This window comes from Rhinolophus hipposideros (genome assembly GCF_964194185.1).
Source record: "Rhinolophus hipposideros genome assembly, chromosome: 18".
NCBI lineage: Eukaryota > Metazoa > Chordata > Mammalia > Chiroptera > Rhinolophidae > Rhinolophus > Rhinolophus hipposideros.
The window spans coordinates 45,809,388-45,832,182 of NC_138064.1; the positions used below are offsets into that span (position 1 = coordinate 45,809,388).

The 22,795-nt window shown below is 41.7% G+C and overlaps 1 protein-coding gene across 4 annotated transcripts in view; it reads left to right on the plus strand.

Moving 5' to 3' along the window:
- The window catches only part of MAGI2 (membrane associated guanylate kinase, WW and PDZ domain containing 2), a 1,330,546-nt gene that overhangs the window by 1,267,057 nt on the left and 40,694 nt on the right, over nt 1–22,795 (plus strand). For 3 of the 4 annotated variants that reach the window (XM_081079965.1, XM_081079966.1, XM_081079967.1), the window contains one exon: nt 9,954–10,092. In XM_081079965.1, the coding sequence (XP_080936091.1) occupies nt 9,954–10,092 (139 nt within the window). Of the gene's footprint in view, nt 1–9,953; nt 10,093–19,367; nt 19,457–22,795 lie in introns of all 4 variants that reach the window. The other variant, XM_081079968.1, reaches the window with a different exon arrangement.

The following is a 22,795-nucleotide window of genomic DNA, read 5'->3' on the forward strand; positions in this document are numbered from 1 at the left end:
GAGGCGTACTACTGCGTGGTGGATACCAAGAGAGGAGGACAAATTTCCTCTGGAGCGACCAGTGACCCTTCACGGAGGATTTGAGTGGAGCCTTAAAAATGGTCATGGTCACAAGATAAGCTTGGAAAAGTCAGCAAGAATGGCAAGAATAACTAGCAGAGATGAGAGCAAAACTAGAAGGCAAAAAAACCCAGTGAAGAGTGGAAGATGAGAAGCAGGCCACATTCACCCCAGGAGAATGGCGCGGATAGCTGGAAGGTTGGAGACAAGGTCCTGGACAGTCTTCACGCTGTGTCGGGAGGCTGGATTCTGTCCAAGAAGTACGGAGCAGGAGGCTAGATGTTTGAGGAGGAGAGAGACCAAAGCAGAGGTGAGCTTTAAAAGATAGCAGTGGCAACCCTACGGACTGAAAGAGGAGGAAGAAGAGAAGACTAGTGAATGGCAAATGGAGGCAAGAGAAACAGGAAATGACAGGCAATTACTGCAGACAGAGTGGGAGGAATTGATGGGGCTTGGGAGCAAAGGCAACTCTGAAATCTTCAGCAAATTTTAAAAGCAAATTCAACTCAGAAACTCCGAGGCCACTTATGTTTCTATAATGATATCTTAAGAGAATATCTGTATAAAAATGAAATATTGAAATAAAGGTTTCCGTTCAGGCTGCTATAATAAAATACCACAGACTGGGTGGTTCATAAACAACAGAAATTTATTTCTTGTTGTTCTGGAGATCTGCAAGTCCAGGATCAAGGTGCTGACAGATTCAGTGTCTGGTGAAGAACCGCTTCTTGGTTCAGTGATGGTGTTTCCTTGCTGTGTTCTCACATGGTGGAAGGGAAGAGGAAGCTCTCTGGGGTCTCTTTCAAAAGAGCACTAATCCCATTCATGAGGGCTCTGCCCTGATAACCTCCCAAATGTCCCACCTAATACCATCACTTTGGGGGTTAATATATCAACATATGAATTTTGGGGGGTCGGGGGACACAAACATTCAGACCACACCAACCTTCATATATCATATACATTGTTTTACAATTTATCCCCATCCCACATCCACTCCACCCCCATATTCATGTTTCTTTTGTCCCACCTCCTCCCCCAGATCCATTCTCTTTCCATCTATACCCTATTCTGAGTCCTGGGAGACTGTTTGAGTCATGCAAGCTCTCCTGCCCTCTAATTCCCTATTGGATCTGACCAATGAGAAGCACTAGTAGGAGATCGGAGGGCAGAAAGAGAGAAAGTGTATTCACGTTCTATTCCTGCTGTAACAAATTACCACAAACAGTAGCTTAAAGCAAAGCAAACTTATTATCTTACAGTTCAGGAGGTCAGAATTCCAAATCGGTTTCCATGGCGTCTACCACGTTTATCCTTCGGTGCCTCAACAACCCTCTTCGGTTGTCCTAACCCTGCCCCCACCTGTGAAATAGTCCCATCATTAAACTATCTTCAAAATACCAGCTGACTGACACACCGCCACCAATTTTGATACACATTTTCACGCTCTAATTCACACTGTTAACATGTCAGGTCTGGAACTAGCACACACACAAAGTAAATGTAAATGAAGCATGCAAGTAGGTTGGCTTCAGGAAAAGAAGGAATTGTTATCCTGTGCCAATATGGCAGTTACTGCACAAAGCCTAATGCTTGCATCTGGAAAATAAATATATCTGATTAGATAAGCGTTCAGAATAATAATCCCTCGTTTTTCTCTCAATTACATCCACGGAAGGGAAATAGCCTACATAGAGTCCACAATATAAAGTTTCCTCTTTAATTTCCTTTTGTTTATTTATCAGTTAACTAGCGAGACTGACTTCATGACCTATCATAAGTGATTTCTGGGTAAATGGATAAGCCACTAGCTGAGCTGCCAATGATAGCTTTCTATTCTTGCTCAGACAGATAATTTTAAGATATTTCCCCAGTCTCTTCTTCTTGCCTGAGCAGTCAAACTGGCATGTGAAAATGGAATGGTTGTGTGTTTTTCTTGTAGAAAAGATTTTGCTTCAATCAGCTTGTCTTTAAATTCTTTCTCTGCATTCATGTCTGTAACCAAACTTGCAGTTATCCCTCTTTCTTAGCTTAGGGTTTGTGTCGTCTGTCCAGCATTCAATGAGATTCTTTTTCTAAGAATTACTTATCTAAAAATCATAGAATAAAAAGTAGCATTGACTTCTTATAGAATTCATAAAACGCAGTACTTACCAAACCAACAGAAGATTGTTTCAGTTTTTAACCTCCTAGTGACATTTTTTTAGAAAAAGCATTTGCTTCATTTCCCCATTAAATATCCTTAGTAGCTCATCTGCTTCTCTCTAGATTCATTATGAAAAGCTTACCACTGTTTCATTTTTTTCTTTCTTTTACCATTATGTTTGATGATGATGATGATGATGATGATGATGATGATAATGAGAACTACTTTAATTAATAGTAAGAGATTATATTTGTATAGTTTAGAGTGTACAAGGCACTTACATGCACTTTGTATTATTTGATCATGGTCAAACCTGATTGATATACATCATGAAACCAAATTTAAAAACTCTTTACAGATCTTGTTTAAATTTGGTTTAAACAATAAGGAGAATAGAGTCAAAGAAAAAAAAACTTCTGAAAAATTCCTTCTTTCGATAATTCATCCATTCATTCAGTGTATAAATCTGGGTATTGCCCGTGTGGCTGAGTCCCTGCCCTTGGAGAACTTACAATATAGTGACAGGCAAAGGTCAATACCTTTAAAGAAATGCTGAGGAAAGGCACACAACCCAGGCTGGTGGGATCATGGAAGAGTTCCTGGATGTGGTCATACCTGGACTTTGTCCTAAAGGATGAGAAGGACTCAGCCATTTAAAGGGAGGGGGCAAAGGGAACAACATGCACAAAGGGAACAGCATGTACAAAGGGAACAGCATGCATAAAGGGAACAGCATGCACAAAGGGAACAGCATGCATAAAGGGAACAGCATGCACAAAGGCACAGAAAGAGAAACACTTTAGAATGGTAGGAGAAATCACCCAAAGGGCACGCATCGAGCAAGGGAGAGGAGAACTTGAAGAATTCAACATTGCCATCAATTAAAAGCCCTGGAAAAGTCAGGAGATTTAGAAAGGAGCGATCTAATAAAATTCTCAGTATGAAGTTAGTGTTGATTAATATTTGACAAGGAAAAAAGAAGTTTTGTGAGAAAGACACCAAATTATAATTTCGACCTGACTTCCACAACTGAGCACTGCATCATCTTCAAACTTCACATACATTTCCATGTTTTGATTTCGAGGATTTTAAAAGGAAGCATGAGAAGTGGATATTCCTAGATGAAGAGCTCCCCTTGAACCTCCAGCAAAGCTGACCCCCTGATTTGAATGACCAGCCAGCAACCACTTCCACTACAAAAGTCAAAGACTGGAAATTTTTTGAGCTGTGACTAAGTCTTTTCTAACAGGTGAATCCACATGTAATGAAAAGATAGAATAAGATACAATACCCACATCAAGTGATAAACCCTCCGACTTCTGCAGCAGCCTATTACTTCTTATGCCCACTGGTTCTCCTCACCTTCATGACCCTTCCAAGCAGGTTTGTGCTCAGGCATAACCTTGATTAAGGACCTTTCTGTAAATCCACAAGGACTATTTCACACTTCTATTTGGATGAAGTTTTCTGAGAGATGTTGCGAAGTTTTCTTTTTAAGTGGTTACCATCTAGAACACAGTACAAAGAGAGCCTCAGACAGTTTTCAACATATAAATCAATTGAGGCAAATAAAATTCGCAGAATTTTGCTGTTCTCAAAATGTGTTTCAACTTCCAATTGGGTTAGATGTTTCAATCTGGAAAAACCCGCTTACCTGATGGCCTCTTATGTCTTGCTGAAGCAACTGTACATGACCATTTAAAGCAATAGCCAGGTCCTATAATAGGCACTGGGATCCCATCTAATTCAATCACAAATCTAATGGAAGAAATGGGAAGGTTAACCAAAACACTCTGTGTAACCCCTTGGAGAATATTTTTACCATAATGGTGATAAAATAATATCTAACTGTAATGGTGATTAAATAATATCTAGCAAAGGTGAATTGTGAAAATAGTCATTACATATTAAAGGTCACCACCATCAATTGGAAAATCAGCCTGTCCTTTGCTCCAGCGTGGTCCAGGTTCTCTTGTCAGAGCCCCAGGGACAGAGCCTGTGGCAGCCAGCAGTAAGGACTCATTCTGACTTGTTTTTCTCCTAGCACTTTATGATTTCATTCAGACTCAGACTCCATTCCTACTGCTCTCAATCCTTTAGCATTTGTTTCCTATTACTTGACCTGTCTCTAACAATTTAGGTAGGTCACCATTACTGAAACCTCATTTGGTGTCCTGTAAATACTATTGAAATTGTTATGGTTTAGCTGGAAGTGCTTCAGGCAGTATTGCAAGAAAAGTTAAGATATGCTGAGCTGCACTTAAACTGAACTTACTATGTAGTGAGAACAAAGACTGCTACTCTTACTGAAAATAACGTTCACATCCTCAACAGTAATGAACCAGGAGCCTACTTGTCAGGAATTGTGACAGGTACAGATGACATAAAGACAGCAGGTATGTTCTCTTCCCATGAGGGGTCTGGAGTCAGCAGGAGAAACCAGACTGCAAGGGAAGAATTCGGATGGAGATAATCTGTGACCTCAGCTCATTAGCCACAAAAATGGTCCACAGCTGTCTTTCATGAAATAAAGACTAGAGATATCCATTGCTTATTGTATGAAGTTCTAAAGAAGCTCAATTCCTCACACCTGATTATAATCTAGAATCATTTCAGTCGTGTACAATCATGTGAAATAGGTTCTTAAGGTACAGCAATAGTCTGAGGGCAATTAACTGATTCAACCAACTACGCACATTTGCGGAGATGTCCAAGCAAGCCTTGAGCGAAGACAACCGTGACTCAGGGTTGAAGCAGATCCAGGATGAATCTAGTTCTTAGAAAGACTTCAGCGAGCCAAACCAAATACTTCTCATATGACTTGGCTACAAAAATGCATAGTACAGAGTTTACATTTTTTCTTGCAACTTCAACTATTAACCACTTAAGAAATACTGAAACTTTTACCTTTACCTACCTTGGCTTTCCAATAAGAAGAGAAAATTTTTACCAGAAGAGCTCCAAGCAAGTTTAAGGATTTGGTAATAGTTTTATTAAAGAAAACTCTGCCGTGATGTATGCACAGAAATGCAGAACTTGTTAGGCTGTGCCAGGCAGTACTATGTCACTCACTTTGCCCCTAAGACATTGCTATGAGGTTATTAGTTGCCTCAAGGGGACCACAGATAAAAGTATTCCTTCCACTAAAAAAAAAAAAGAAGAAGAAGAAGAAGAAGAAGCCCAGAATTCATCTTAACTTCTTCAGTTATTTTCCTAAAATTAAAATTAATGTCTCTTTGACCCACATGCATTTCCGACCCACTACCTTTGACCCACTACCTTTATCTGGTTTGGGTCTCTCTCTCTCTCTCTCTCTCTCTCTCTCTCTCTCTCTCTCTCTCTCTCTCTGTGTGTCTCTCTGTCTCTCTGTCTCTCTCTCTCTCCATCCCTCCCTCCTTCTCCTTTTTCTCCCCACCCCCAAAAGACCCCCTCTCTCTCTCATGTCTAACTAGAACTTGATGTTTTAAAAATTCTCTAAGAACAAGTGGAGGAGATCTTTATAGTTTCATTTTAGTAACATAGCTCAGTTCCATGGTGGAGAGGATGGAAAGAAAAGACTACAACTGGTCTTTTTTATAATCCCTGAAAAGGCTGCAAATATTCCATTGGTTTTATCAAATTAATTCCCCCAACTGATTCACATGTAACGTCGGAAAGTGACACCCTTCAAAAGGCAGCACGGTCACAGCTGCAGCAAAGGCGGGCAAGTTGGGAAGGTAATGAGAGAGCATGAGAGAGCCTGTTCTTCCCCTTGACAGATCCATCTCCTAATACGTCCAGAAACTAAGAGGATGTAAGTGAAAGACATCATATCCCAAGTTCATTTAGGGAGTTTCATTTAAAATGACCATACATAATACTGATGTTAGAACGAAAATGAAAATGAAACCTTTTTACAATATCCATCACTTTATTAGGAGAGACAGGAGTCTGGAGGCTGGGCCTGCGTGGGTTTATTACCGCTGACACTAGGTTCCACTGAGTTGGCCCATTTTCGCTGTACGCCCAGAACACCTTGTAAGATTCAAGATCTATGATAGTGGCAGCATTTCCATCTCATGACCTGACCAGCATCACCCCCCGCACCCCCATCAAAGGAATTTTTTTTTTCTGAATTTAGTAAGATTGGACTATTAGTAAGTTTGGACTATTCCCAAACTTCCATTACTCCCAATGAGACAGGAACTCAGCACTGGTACCCCTGGGGAGGGGGCTTGGGAGAGACTGAAAGTCTCAGACAAGTAGCTAAGGATCCTCCATTACACTGGCACCAGAGTTGTTCTCTTCTCCCTCTGAGGGAACCCTACATGGAAAACTGAAATTATGGAAATCTGCCGAGCCAAGAGGTCAGCTCGGGCTCTTTGGAACTCAATAAAAATATCATCCCCGACTCCTCCCAGAATCCCAGCCCTGAAACTCCCACACAGATGCCACAGTCAAGTCCCAGGGCAGCCCTTGAACCCCACGGCTTCTCAACCTCCCACACACCCTTCCAACCTACCACTCACTCTGCCATGCTAATTTTTTCTCCCTGAATTCTCATGAGCTCTTAGAGAAAATAGCAAACACACCAGAGAATGAAAATATCACATTTTCTAAGTTTTGCTGTACTAAAATATGTGACCAGAGTGCAAATAATGTGACTATTTCTGTCACACCACCAGATTCCCTTCGCCCTCCACATGATGCTTGTTGAAACAGTCAGTCTCAGGACAGAAGTGTCCTCAGGCAGTGGTGGCTGTCAAGGTTTGATTTTCAGGTCAAGAGCGCTTATAACCCCTCCTTCCATGGTTCTCAAGATGAGGCTTTTGGAAGTACTTCATAATTCACGAATAAAAACAGTGCACCCCATATAAGATATGTAGTTAAATGGGACACAGTCCCTGCCCTCATTTGCCACATCTTCTCCTTCCCCTCAGCCTCCCAATTTCTCACTTGGATAGATGAGGTGATAACCTCAAAACTTCAACTCCCTTCTTCAGTTTCCAACTTTCTCTCCAGTTCACTCTCCATACTGATGCCTGAGGTAGATTCTAAATATCATTCTGCTTCCCTGGTCAGGTTACTCCCTATTTAAAATTTTCAGTGCCTTGCTATTGCCTTTAAAATAAAGCCTGAATTCCTGAGTAGCAGAATAAACTGACAGATCCCCCAATATACCATGCTCTCAAATATTCGGGCCTTTGCATATGCTGTTCTCTCTACCTAGAATGCTTTTCCTCTTCCTTCACTTGGGGAACTCCTACTGATACTTCGAAACCTAGTTGACATGTCACCACCTCCAGACCAGCCCCCCCCATTCTGAGTTAGATGCCCCTCCTTTCTGTTCCATTAGCACTTTGCTAATACTTCTATCATACATATAGTGAATAATAATATCTTATTTACCCACTTTCTTTCCAACTAGATTGAGAACATGTTGTAGATAGAAATTTACCATTTATCACTGTCTTATTATATCTCTTCAGTAGACTATCCAGCACATAATAGGTGCACAGAAATTGTTTGATGAGTGAATAAGCTCAAAGTCTAAGAGGGAAGACAGAGAAGCATAACTCGTATGAGATGTGAGGAGTAACAGAGTGGGGTGCAGTGAATACAGAAATGGGACACTTCTGCTTGCGAAGAAGACTGGGTCTAGGAAGATATCTCAGAGAAGAAGACACTTGGGCTGACCTTGAAGAAGACTGAGAGATCGCCAGACCTATGGGGAGAAGGCAAAGAGAATGGTGGCATGTGGGAGACCTTAGATGATTCAGTCAGCGTGATGCATTTGAGAAGAGCTTCCTGAGAAAAATGACTGGTGACAATGAGGAGAAGATATTGGTGGTAGGGTAATAGGAAATTATTAGAATAATCCAGGTAAAGGCCTGAACTGAGCTAGTCAGCAATGGGGTACAATTTGAAAGCAGAGACAAATGCACACAAGTTGAGGGAATGAGATGCCCCGCGTGGCACCCAGGTTTCTGGCTTGTAAGAATGGTGATGGCATTCACCAGCCACCAGCCTTAGTCATCAAGAGGAAAAACTGCCTTTGGAGAAAGACGGTAAACCCAGTCCGCTGGTGTTGAGCTGGAGTTACCCACTGACCATCCAAGTGAAGATGTTCAGTAATCAATTGGATATGTGAGTCTGAAGCTCAGAAGAATCCAGCTAGGAATGAAGACTCTCTATTATAACTTCATCAGAACTTTTGTTTTACTTCTACAGTTCAATTTGCTGCCATGACGTTTCAGTCATGAGTGGGCACTGCTGGGAGAGGGGTTAATTGGTCCCGTATCTGTCTCTGGCTTGGATATGTGGCTTCTAGCAAGCTACTCAACTTCAGACTGTGCCTGTTGCCTTATGGGAAAGAAGACAGTTGTTAAGGAGACATGAAGAAAAATGTTGCAAACATTGGCCCTAAAACAAATTAATTTAGTCCTGCCTTTCATGATTCTTCTCTGGAATGTGAACGTCATGCAGTGAGGCCAACCAACCTCTTCCACCACCTGAAAACCATACTTCCAAAGGCCACTGGGTGCTACACAAAGGGCTGGCCTCCCTTCATTGCATTGGAATCCTTACCCCTAGAGAATCTTCTTTAGGTAGAGATATTACTTCCTTGCTACAAGGAACATGTGTTTCTTCTTCACCCCCCACCCCCACTTTTGGGGGGATGGTCTGATTTTAGTGCCATTGCCATTATGATGACAACTTTTTGTTCCTGTTCTTGCCCAGCCTGTGGCACCCACCTTGATAATGCTCTCCTATAGAGTTTACTTGCAATTCTGTCTGCATTATAGAGTTTAGGCTGAGATCGGCTTTATTTAAGGGACTCAACTAAAATAGCATTTTTGCAGGGCAATTCATTGTGCTTTTCCTGGCTAATTTGTCTTAAGTGACTTGCACTGAAATGAAACATATTTTAATTCAAAGTTTCCTGACAATAATGGTGCTGTGGGAGTTACATGATGTGCTGGTGGTTGAACCTCTTTTATTCCAAAGGTCTATTCATAAAGGCTAAATGGGAATTGCTTACGGAACCCAGGCATTTCTGACAAATCAAGAGGGACTGGTATTTAACCAGACAGCTTCTGGCAACCAGGTGTGAGCATGGCGGAGATTTAGCAAGGGTTCTAGTAATGTGTGGAGAAGGGAGGATCTCATTTTTAATTCAGAGGACTGTGATAGAAAACTCATCATCAAACATGAATAGTCTCGACCAAGCACTATTTACAAAGAAGGCAATATCACAATAGCACCCAGGGAAATTTAAATAATGCATAATAAAAATTCACAGAGAGGCCCAAAAAAACAATCATTCCATTCAACATGCTGAATTAGATGCCACACTAAGCCCAAAGCTGGCACTGCATTCAATGAAAAGGCCTTAAAATATTTACTTCTTGTTTCAAAGCAAAGGTGCTGGCTTATTTGGAACTATAGTATCAAACCTATTCCCGAATTTGAAAAGAAAAAAAAGCTAAACAGTTTAATTATAGTCTCTTCCATACGGCTAAATATAAGTGACATATCACCACCACCTCTATGGTCTGATGTTTTAATTTCTATCAAGGTAAATTAAGTTTGGTGGTCACATTCAGGATGCAGCCAAGGATTAGCCTCTTCCGAGAAGCAGCGGGCTGCACCCAAGTTGTTCAGGTGCTCTCTGGAAACTGGTAATCTACCATGCTTTTCTCATCTTTTGGAAATACAGCTGGAGAAGAACCATCTGTGGCTGACTTCATCTTTCTTTCATGAACAGGTAGGAGATCAAATCATTGAAATCAATGGGGAGAGCACGAGGGACATGACACACGCCAGAGCGATAGAAGTCATCAAATCTGGAGGAAGAAGAGTGCGGCTGCTGCTGAAGCGCGGGACGGGGCAGGTCCCTGAGTACGGTGCGTTTCCTGTTCTCATTCACCGCTCCTCTCCTCCTTCCATAGACTGTGAATGCCTGTCCTGTAGCAAACCACGCCAGTTCTCTCATTCTACCTAAGTATATATTTAGCTATCGATAGATATCTATGCACATATGTACATTTAAGCACAAGATATATATGTGTGTGAGTACTTTCTTTTGCTCCTGTAGTTTAAGTAATGTTTCAAAGAGCAAAGATAGACCCTTTCAGGGCATCTCTGAGTGTGCTGGGAGATCCAGCCACCACCAAGATACTGAACGTTCATAATTTGACTGATAGACCTCTGTTCATTTGAGTCCACAGTAATGTCTCAATTATTTTCTAAAATCCCACATGCGTCACACTGTCCCGTAGGATGTGTAAAAAAGCATCAGGGAACAAGCAAGAAGAAATCTTGAGGGTGTGAAGATTAAAATGGAAACTGCAGTTCATTCAATGGTTGCATTTCCTTGGCATTTAGGGATATTCAAAGAATTCACACTTATGTTGTGTATCTATATGCTTTTGAGGGAGGCATTGAAGTGCATCTTCATTCGTGTATTTACCTTCTGATGTTGTTAACTGTGCTATTTCCCAGCAGCCCATCTAACACACGACTGACAGCATTACAAAGGGACTGCTGGGTGGTCATCACATGACCTGAGCTGCTCTTTAATTAATCTCAAGAGAGACAGATATCAGAGAAGAGCAGTGTAAATAATTCCAGTCCAGATTAGGGAAAGGGGCTCTAACTGCCGACCTGAATCACTAGCTCAAATTGTTGATCTACATAAATTGACTCTCACTTTCACCCCTCCAGCCCCAAGCCCCCAAACAACAGTTCTACATAGCACTTTTCCCTCTCCAATGACGCTTTTTGCTTAAGTCACCTAATAATAATTGAACACTTCCTTATTTAGTAGGACAGTATAGTTCTGAGTTCAGTTGAAATACATGAATTCAAAAGCCCTTCAATACTTTGTTCCCAGGGTCTTAAACACACCCAAAAGCCTACAGAAAGGGTTTTAAGCCCTCATATTAAGCCTCACAAAGAATTCAGAAGTTTTTGTGCGGCTGACCCTATGCCCGAGGAGATAGTTCATCCCAGGTTCCCACCCTTAATGCTTGGATCCAATAAAATAGTTTAAAATATTCATATTAGCAATAAGCCTAGGCCTGATCTTGTTAAATGGCACTGGCATTAATCCCTTAATAAAGAATGTGAACTCTTGAAGTAGGATAACTTTTTGCACTCTCGAGCATTAAGTGATTCTGTAATATCAAAGTGACCTGTGAGATTCTATCACTTCTGAAAAATACCTCGTTTTAAAAGTATGTTTCACTCCATGGCAAGACCTGACGGTTACGTACACCATGAAATTTTCGTAGAGTTAATATTATTCTTACTGTTCTAACAAGTTAATCTTTAAGAAGTTAATTTGAACAACATGGTGATCCCAAGCTTTCTATTCTTTTGTAGACCTACTATGGTCCATGATTTCAGGGTCCACCTCACCAGTTGCTTGTCACTAATGAGCGGTTAAAACAGTACTACTGACCAAGCTGTGACATAACCTGTAATATATAAAAATGAAGCTGCCTGAACTCATCTTCAAGAAAAAATAAAAACATGTTTTTGAACAAGACAAAATTTCAAGATCATGTCAATATTAATTCTTAATATCACCCAAAAATATCTAAGGTTAAATTCTAAAATTAACCAATACAGAGAGTTTGTTAAAACCTAGGCACACTTTTGAGGGACAAAAACTGTAGCAGTATTACAGAATTTCTTCTAAATATATTTGAAAATATAACATTAAATCGTACCTGCTGGTAATGTGAGAGCTTATGAGCTACTTTTGATGTTAGATTTACATGGATTTTGACTTTAGAGGTTTTGTCACTAGAGAACAAATTTAATACAGAAGAGCAATCTCCTTTAGGGAAGTAAAAGAATAATCATAAACTAAGTAAACATTAGCTCTTCTGGAAAATCTAAGCTGAAAGATGCATGGGAACACGTGAGAAACCAAGGTTAGGGATCAGATCAGCATCTTTGAGAATAATGCCATCAAATGATATTTCTAGAATCTCATAGTAACAAATGATGAGGGTGTTTCAGGGGCCCCCAGCACCACACATTCAGAAGTCCTTTGCTAGAAGGACTGCTGGGGCACAGAATATAGTTGTACTCACAGCTAAGATTTAGTAAGGATACACAGTGGGTTCATAAGGGACAAAATACAGGCAGAGTCTGGAGGAATCCACATGCAGGCTTTCTTATTCTCTCTCTCTCTGTCTCTTTGTCTCTCTCCCTCTTCCCCTCCCCCTACCCGTCCTCTCCCCCCCAACAGAGAGCACTCTACCCCCACCAACAAAAACGCAACAACATATGTTCATTAGAGACTCAGCACCCAAGGTTTGTACTGGGCGCTGGTCATGCAGGCACCCACGGCCAAGCATGTACCAAAATCCCAGAGTCCCCTAAAGAAGGCGGGTGTTCAGTATGAACCACATTGTCTTTACAAACAGCTGAGGTACAGTAACATGCCCCCATCATTTAGAGAAAGGTTCATATTAGTGTAGGGGACAATTTACCAGTCAGAGTTCTGGGTGCCAGCCAACAACCAGCTTTGCAAGCAGGCCATTCTAAGGACAGCAGTCACACGCTCGCTGGGAATCTGTTTCCTGCACCAGGAGGAAGCCAGGGAAGTGGCCATATTCAAGGACCGTACACATGACCCACCCCCGCATAAAAGGAGTGCTCACAGCTAAGGAACATCATAATTCTCTCAGCATCAGCAAAACACATTGTATCACGAAACAGAATTTTTTGTCCAAGATAAAGTGTATTTTACTAATATTGGCCAAGGGGTGGGAGGTAACAAAATAAAATAGCGACAAGAACAACAAAAGAAAATGCTTGAGTTTACCAGTAGATATAACCAAGAATACAGTCCACTTTGTCTAAATTCACCCTAATCATAGCGAAAACTGATTATTCTGTTAATTATGGGTTTAACCCTGTATTAGTTTCCTTTGTTTGCCTTTGAAAATCCTAAACTTGGCATAAAGTCCACCCTTAACATGGTTAAAAGGGGTTGGTATCAGAATCCATAGGCGAGAGACACAACCTGTTAGAGCTGCTCAGACTTAACCCAGCCTGGGAGAGCGAACGTTGAAGACGAGGAGACTGAAAAACAACAGTCCATGGAAGGGTTTTAAATGAGAGCCAGCAGCCCTCCCTGTGGTACCTGCAGAATTCAGAACAGCTTCGAAGCAAGACCCTTATCTGGACTTTGGGCGCTGCCCAGGAAAAGCAGGTCTCAGTCAGCAGAAATACAAAGCTCCCACCCTGCCTTCTTAAGGTGATCTGTGACAGAGAGATAAGCGCAGGGACAATGGAAGAAAAAAAAAGAGGTACAGTGGTAACCTATCAGATTGTTGACTGAACAAAATCAGTGTGAATCCAAGTGAGCTGAGGGAAGAAATAAATATGCTGCAAATATGCCATCGGTAATTATCATGAGACTCATCATCAGCGACGCCTCAGCCGGTTCAGAGACATAAATCAACAGATGTGGCCGCAGGAGTGGTGGCTGCTCGGGGGGCTGCTGAGCAGCTGCAAGGGGAGTCGGGAAATGTTAGGGCCTTTGAAGGAGAAGTTGCTTTTGCAGTGAAGTCCTTGAAAGAGAAGCTCAGGAGACAGACACTTCAGCTCCACTCCACTCCTCAGGATAAGAATCCGTTGATTATGAACTCATCCCCCTCCCCTGACAGGCAGCTCCAAGACTGGCAGGAATAAGGAAGCTTCACTCCACCAAACTGAGAAAAGAATCAAAAGATGCCACATCAAAAGGAGCGCCCTCCTTGACAAAGGGTGTTGCTATTTGAATTACATCTAAAAGGGTTAAGAGAAAAGAAAGCATGACTCATGATTCTAAAGCTGCAAAAGAATAAATTATACAAATTCGCTCCCTGCCTTGAAGTACAGGTGTCCTTCCTCAGCATTCAAGGCATACACAGGAACATTCCCTTCGCTTGATTTATACTCTGAGCCACAGAGCCAGGGCCAAGGTAAATAGAGGGGCCACTGGAGGCAAAAGTTCTTTACACAAGCAGTTCTCCCCCTGCTAATATTTGCTGTCAAATCTTATCAAAATAAAGTAGAACAGAAATAGCTTTCCATTCTTGGTTGGTGGTCCAGCCTGTTTCTTCTCTTAAAAAGCAACAGGGCAGGTCTTTATGAGTAGAATGCTAAAGCGAGTCCATTTGTCCGCGGGAGTGTCTTAGGAGGTGGTCTTAGGAGGCCAGGCAGGCTTATAAGGACTAAGCAGAATTCTCACAATTGCAGTGGCCCAGTGACAACTAACACCACACTCCCACATGGAGGGAAAGAAATAGCCAATCCATGAATTAGACTTCTGCCTGCACTTCCACTTTCAAAGTTCATTATGTCTTTAACAGGCTTTGACTTGATTACAGGCCTTTGGTAAATGAAGTTGTTTACTTTTTTAAGTATAATAAAACTACATTTAGTAAGTAGAGGAAAGATCTGTCTGAGCCAGTGCATACAGGTAAAAAAACAATAAATTGGTCAAATAGTTGTTTAGTTAAATTCTTCTTTTAATCAAAAAATAAAAATGATTTACAATGATTATATCTGAAGACCAGATTAAGCCGTACTGGTCTCTACTTTTATGACAATAGGCAATGTTTATTTATTTATTCTTCTTTAAGAATATACATTGACAAGTAAACATTACAAGCATTATAATCTTGTTTACAATTACTTGTTCGAGGAGTCCTTTTCTTCTCTCTGATCACACAAAGATAAACTCCAAACAGTATACCCCTTACCAAATATGCCATGTGAGACAAAGCCTGTAATTAATATCATTAATTAATGTCATTACTATTTTCTGAACTAAACCGGGACTTCCTGAGCACCTACTATGTGCAACGCGTTTTGCAAGCACTAAAGAGAAGATAGTCCTGGCCCTCAGTGAGCTGACAATCTAAGAATGGGGATACATGTAACAACTGAGTCCAATAGATTGGTGACTGATTAAAAGGTCTCAAAGGATCTGCTCTAATGAAAAAATTTTTAATGGATTTTATTAATTAATTGTGGAAGTTAGTAAGAACGTCTAGAGTGTTAGAGATCCTTGAGAAGCACTTGGCTTCTTTGATTTGTGAAGCATTTCCTTTGTAATCATTATACTAATACTTTCTACTTTTTCTGTAAAAAGGACTTGCTGAGTGTGGGTAAATATCTACTCAGACTTTGAATTATTCTAGAATTCCAAGTTGGTGAGCCAGAACTTCATTTAGCAAATTTGCTAATCATGACTCTGCACCCCATGGCTGTCAGCTTCCGGGAGCCTGCAGCACTGTAGCCTCACACACACCCCAAGGCTTTCCTGGGGTTCCTATGCCCTCGATTGCAGGCAAGGGAACAGTCTCCATTGCCTTTGCCTCTTCCTCAGAGACCACGTGAATAGGAGCTTTAAGTGGTTCCATAACCTTTGCACTAATTCATCTGCACTTTTAATAGGGCAAAAGGCAGCTTGCTTCTATAATAAATTCTGAAATTTAATTTCAGCTTCTGACATTCATGGTTGAGTGTATCTTCTTTTTCCAAGAGAGGCTCCACAAATCACTCCACTCCACCTCTACTGAGTCAGAGCCAGGGAAGAGGCCGGGCTGCCAGGCAGAACTCGGGTGCTGTCCAACTAAAAGGCTCAAGACTGCTCTCTGCAGCATTTAGGCAATGCCAGGTATCTAACCATGAAACTTCAGTAATTTCCTGTTTTATGAAGTCAGGTCAGGAGCTTCCTCAAAGAACACACAACTCTGAACTCGTTGCTCAGCCAAAACCTCATTTATTATTTTAAGTGGTTTTAGGATGAGGATGAAATCCCAGTTCTTCACACTGTTTTATTGGAAACCATTGACGATAATGATTTTCCATTTTGGATACTCATACATGATTTCCAACATGCATTTTTCTCTTTAAGGATATATTCATTAAGTGACCCCCTTCCCTAAGTCCTCACTTGTTAAGTATTTTAGACTCTGATAAAATAGATTAGACCACATAGTAACCAAGAAATCTACCAAGAAAAACTCATTTGGCTCTTGAGGTCCAACCTCCTTTAAATCCCAAACACTTAAGTTGTTGGAGGAGATGAGTGAATGAAGAGAGTTATCTTTCTCAAACCACTCTGAGAAGAGCTTCCACATACACCTTGGAAAACTTAAATATTCCAGTTCCTTCGGTAAGTCATCCTGGACAGTCATATTTTAGGGTCTGAAAAGAACAATCCCTTTCTTCCCCCAACATGAAGCTGAGCTCTCCTGCGAGAGGGCTGCTTCCACGAAAGTCCAGGGAGAAGGCAGATTTCTTAGAGGAAATGCTGTTGGATACTGTAAGAACGTTGGAACAACCTCAAAGAAGTCACAAATTCAGGAGAATAGTTTTTACATGGTAGGAGGAGGCGGGAGTAGAAATCAAGGATTGAGGTTAAGAGAAAAGAGAAAGCAAGCATCATGGTTTTAAAGATACGCACACACGTGCACACACACACACATACATACACACACAGATTAGTCAATTGGGCCTGGAGTCTGCATGTTTTGTAAGTGCCATCCCAAGAAATTCCATGCCCTGGAGACTGCAGGATTTATCTCCTCTAGTTCTGTTGTAAAGGTCAGTCCCACAGCATGTTTTTTAACTTTTTGTTGCCCTCTTTATGTCTTGTCAGCCTCCCACTGTTTGAGAGCACCTCAGCCCCTCAGCCTGGCTCCTCCTCTGCCCATCCAGTCTAAATAGCTCTCCGTTCAGACTTGCAACCTTTAAAACTTAAAAGAAAAAGGAAGACTAGACTTTCCTCCCCTCACCCTCCTATTTTCCATCTCAGGCCTTTCAACAATCTGAGTTCAGCACCAACCCTCCTCAGTAAGGACAGTCAGACCCCGTGTTTCACACCATGAGAGTGTCCATCCAGGATAAGTTTCTAACCCCTTAACTAGACCCGTTCTGAAGTTGCTACTAAATGCCCAACTATTTCCCTATTGTCTGATTTGCTCTTGTCTCGAAGTATAGATGATACAGAAAAGGTTTTGATTCCTGCAAGGGAGTTTGCCAACAAAACCCTGCTATCCAGCTGCTCAAAGTGGAGTCCAGAACCTTCAGACAAATTTGTAGGGAGGTCCAGCCAACGGCCATCCCCAGCAAACACCAGGTCTCACGCCTCCCTTCAGATGCCTGTGCCTGCTGGCCTCTCCCCACATCCCCCAGCCAAACAACTCACCAGCTTTCATTTCTAAACTCACGTACTCTACATCCCTCATTTCTAGCGGAAGAAACAGTGAGTCCAGAAGGCCCGATCTATGTTATTCCAGCACTCTGCCTGCAGTCTTGCTCAAAGATGGGATCACCCTGATGACCGACTCTGATAAAGACCTCCCAGTACTTCTTTTGAACTGAGCCCCCTCAGTCAGCACTAAAGATGAAATTACATAGTGTCTTGCTCCAGGCTTGAATTGTATGCTCTAATTGTAGCAAAATCTCTTATCTTTGAGAATCACACATTCTTCAATGTGCTGTTTGGGTTCAAAACAAAATTAATAGAACAAGAAGCACACACTTAGCCTGGACTAAGAAGCTGTTAACTGTAATGTGGCTCAGACATTTGCTTACAAAATAACCTGCTTTTAAACTTCTGTAAGAAAGTCTCTGGTCTTTTTGGCATGTGCTCTCCTACAGATAGCGACCCTGAGTTTTAGGGCTGAACACATACATTCATAAAGTGTGCATTAAATATACCCAGCACAGTATGCAGCTCTCCACTTTTCACATTTCACTGCAGTTCCTCCCCTAGACTTCACAGCCATTTATTTCCACCATGTTCTGCGCCCTTTCATTTGACTTTCTGGCCATGAAGTCTCCTAGCACATGTATCTTTCAAGCCCAGTAAAGGCCACATTTGAAATCAAATGAGAGCCTTCTCTGTGTGACATTAAAACAGCTTGATCATTTTTATACAAAATTACTTGCATCTTGGCAGGGCTAAATGGTAAATTCAATTAAAGTCTGAAATTTAATTTCCACATCCTACCTTCATTATTAAGCATTGGTTTCCTAACCACAGAGAGGTTCTACTTGCCATTTAACCTCGAGGTTTCAGTTCTCATCCTTCATTCTCCCTTCCCTCAGATACACACCATCCTATGAAAAACACCCCCTGTGGCATACCCGGACATCCGTGTGGGTACTATTCCATTCCCACATGTTGAGGCCATGTATACAAAGCACCATGTCTGGAGCAAGTCAGGCATTTAGGTGGGAACTATGATCAGTATATTCTGTCAAAGGGGATCAGCCTGCAAACGTCTGAGCTGCACAGATTAAGTTCCTCTGATCACAGTGACCTCACATCGCCTTCATCACTCACTGTGTGACGCTGAGAGAACACAGCAGCAGGCATCACGGGGGAGCAGTCACAGCATCTTGGCGGTTATTGACTGAGACATTCTGGAGTTTCTAGTACCCGTTCTGTGTAGGTAAAGAACTGTAGCCCCTGAGCTGAGATAGACACAAACCAAAACAGCCACGAAGAGGCAGGTTTCAGAGCACTGTCTTCAGACGGGTTAGTACAGCGGAGCGGAGCAGGCAAGATGTTGCTGCTTTTTTTATCCAGTTTTATTTTTTTTCCAGAAAGCAATTACAGCCAGCGAGTCAACTGTGAACTTTCAATATAAATAAGCAAATTGTCCGAGGTGAGGGGAACTCTAAGAATTTATGAGATTATTAGAGAAAACATAAACATATACATGAGCACACCATGTCTTTAATTTGAGAGTTTTTCAAAATTTGGAAGTGATTACTGTGACTGATTCTCAAATGACAGCTGGTATTACCGAAACACTCCATCATTATGAGAAAATTCTGCAATAATTCTGATATTCCCATTTCAATGGTTTTTAACGTTTGTGCCTCCTTAACAGCACCTCAGGATGCCCTCAATATTTGGAGAAAAATCTTCTTTTGGAATACACATGTAGCTCAGTCTTTCACTAATTTCACTTGCTGCATGCTTGATATGATTAGCTTTACTTAAAGTCTTTATTCTTACTGCCTAGATCATTTGTATTCAGCTGCTCTAAACATACTAAGCAATCTTGATTCTAACAGTAATAATATATCTTTGTCTCTGGTTCTGTTAATTCTAATAATTGGTCCTAGGCTGTTCCTCCCCTTCCTTTAGGAATGGTACCTTCCAGTCTCTCCATGTGCATGAAAAGTGACAAGCATGGGTCCCCATATTTCTACTTATTGGGCCACCCTAAAGACACGGTTTGTAAAATCTGCATGAATATTATCTTTCTCTAATGAGCTTTGGTTTTGCATATGTTTTTACCTGATGTACAATGCTCTCTCCTTCATAGTAGCTTGTCTAATTACTGCTGGAGTTCTGGAAAATATTTGTAGCTGAGACCGTATACATGATAAGGATAGGATTTATGGGTTTTTGAAAATCTGAGATGCACCAAATTCCAGGGGTCCAGCTAAGAATGGCCCCAGCAGGAGGAAAGGGTGGGGAGAGTACAGCAGAGGCACACTAGCTGAGTTCTGCCCCCACACACCTCAAAAAATCCTTCGCAAACTTCAGTGCAAATAACTAAACATATTTCTGCGTTTAGTTCTACTGTCGTTCTACTAAATGACAGCAGAAGGCCACCCTTTTTGCCCCACAGAGAGAGCCACAGTCAGCAGGCATTCTGGCCCTAGGAACTCTGAACTCCACCTGGCATCACAGTATTTCCCCGGCCTGTTCTGTGGCCACTCAGGACTGCATCTTCTCACTGTTCTTCCTCCATACTCAGTGATAGACCATGTTTAAGGGGAAAAAAAAGAAAAAGAAAAAAAAAAACCAGCATGACTTTTTTGAAAATAGTCATCACTTTGTATCTAAACGGTATTCACCACTGTTTCAAAATGAACATTCTCAAGTGTTGCCTATAGATTAAACTAAAATTTGGGGGGGGGGGAAATACTTAAGGGAAAAAGTATCCTACATATAAATAAAGCAGAATATAGATGATAGTCTTGCAAATAGGGTTCAGGCCACATCCCTAGAGAGGCCCACGGCTCCTCTGTCAGCTCCTACAGTGGGCTTGGACTTGGCTACTGGCAGTTTCATAGGAGTGGGACTTTTAAATGTCAGTTTGACTTTTTAACAGAAACTGATCCTCATGCTCAATCCTCATGTTTCACCACAGAAGCATGAGTCAGACGGACGCATTTCTCATTTCTGGTTTCATTCCGCCCCATTCACACTCATCATAGCATCTCTCCACCAGTCTTTCAAGTTAGCTCTGAATGTTTCTGAAGTTAATGACGCTGCTTGTCGCCACCCAGGCTTGGTTTACGTTCAACATAAAAGACAATAGTATTCACTAAGTGAATTATTTCATTGGCCTGCTAAACAGTTCGTCATCAAATAGTTTTATGCTGATGTAAATATCTATACGTATGCACACATACGCTATCGCAATCATTGCTTAACGATGTCTACAAAAACAGAAGTTTTAAATATATCATTTCTTTAAAGTGTCTGTTTCCCCTGATTTCCTTAATCAGGGGAAACTTAAATTAGGGTATAGAGGAGATAGCTAGAAAAGGTAGAAAGTCATGGAATAATTATTGGGGAAATCTAGTCCCGTGACCATGGATTGAAGAGATACAGATTTCTGTTTCTGACAAAAGAAAGGCATATACTTGCCATAGAAGTTACCTTACTTCACTAGTCTGTAATCCATGGAGGTGAGGGGACCTGAATCAGTCAAGTCACTAAAGCCACTACCTAAAAAAAAAATAGAAGGGCTCTTTGTGGTCTCAGTTCAGTTCCACAAACGTCTATCAGGTAGCTTGCTTGGTGCTTGGGATAGAAAAATCAATAAGAGAGCTTCTGCCCATATGCACTCACAAGCAAGTAGGGGTGACAGAGAAAATCAAGCAACGGGACAAGCATAAATAGTATTGGCAAAAGATTGGTAAGAGCCCAAAGGACACAGGACACCAAATCCGCTTAGCAGCATTGTAGAAGATTCTACCCCACCCAAGAGGTGACATGTTAGCTGGACCTTGAGTGACAACTGTGATGTCACCAGTGTGGGTGAGAGGTAAGGCAGTTATCACATAGGCTAAATGGGAGAGGGGGAGAGATAAAATGAGGGAACATTACAGAGAGGCTCTATAAAAAGGGGCCTTCTGTGCCAAGGAGAAGAATTCGGATTTTATATAATCAGATACCATCAAAAAATTAAGTGGGAGGGGAGAAATATCTGTATTTCAAAATTTACCTTGATAGTATTTAAGATGGATTTTGTAGGAAACTTGTGGCAATTAACATGTTATTGTAAAAAAGGTTAAGGCAACTGATGTGAAGACCAGAATTAGGGAAGTAGTGGTGGAAATAGCATGTTGGAAATGGATTTTGGAGCTATTTCAGACATTTCACTGATGGGGGTAACAAAACTGGTGAATGATGAATATAAAGGAAAATCTAGGAGGAGGCCTAGGACCTAGGGCTGGGTGGAAAATGATGCCACACAGGTGACAGAGCAAGTTGAGGAAGGAAGATAATGAGGTTAGTTTTGGACTTGAGTTTCAGATGCCTCAAGGAGCCTTCTGTGAAACAGCCCACACACAGGGCGCTTGGACGAGGTGCTCAGGGACAGAGGCAGTGCACTCAGGGAGTCCTGGACAGGACGGCCAGAGCCAGGGGTGGGATGAGGTCTCCCAGGGAGACCCCACCATGTTCTGAGAGAGGAAAGTCCATGGGGCACAGTCACACTGGAGTGACAAGTAAAAGACATTGGTGAACAAGATCAGGAGAGGACAATCCGAGAGGCAGGAAGAGAACCAGCAGAGAAGAGAAATATGAAAGTCAGAGAGAGGGTTTCAGGATGCAGGTAGAATGATGCATTTTCTACAGGACAAACTGGTTGCTCTGCCCTGAGATGGGAAAAGGTTTAGGAAAGAGGGGTTGGAGGGAAGGGGCAGAAAGAGATCCATGCTTTCCTGCCTGGTTTAACACAATGCCTGGGGCATAGCGCTCAATTAATGGTAGGTACTATGAAGATTGTGGGTGGGAAGTGGCCTTCACATGCTACCTCCAAGACTTCACCACAAGCCTCCGCTGCATGCTACCCCACATTGTGGCCCGCTGGGAATCCATCCAGGGAAACCTCGGATAATGAGAGCTCCGACTTAGATCCAGCCATGGGTTAAGACCTGTTTTTCCTTTTGCCTTTTCAGAGTGTGTGTGGGGTGGGGAAGCCAGGGTCCAAAGATGAAGGATATCCCTTAGACCCTAAACGACAGGGTACTCGTTGTTTATATAAAATACTCTTTAAGTACACATTTGTTGCAATCATTCTCAAATGTGTTGTGTTACATTCCTGGATCAATGTACAAAGTATTCTGAAAATGGCCATGCTCGGTTTAATTTCCCTGACATATTCCCCCTTTCTATCATCAATTCTATCATCAATACCCCAGTGAAAATTTCTCAACAATCACCAGTCTCGCCAGGGTGACAAAATCCAATGATTGATTCAATTCTCCATCCCCTTGGGACTCCCTGTAATAGTTAATTAACACTATCGTCAGTGTACGCGCTGGATTTTC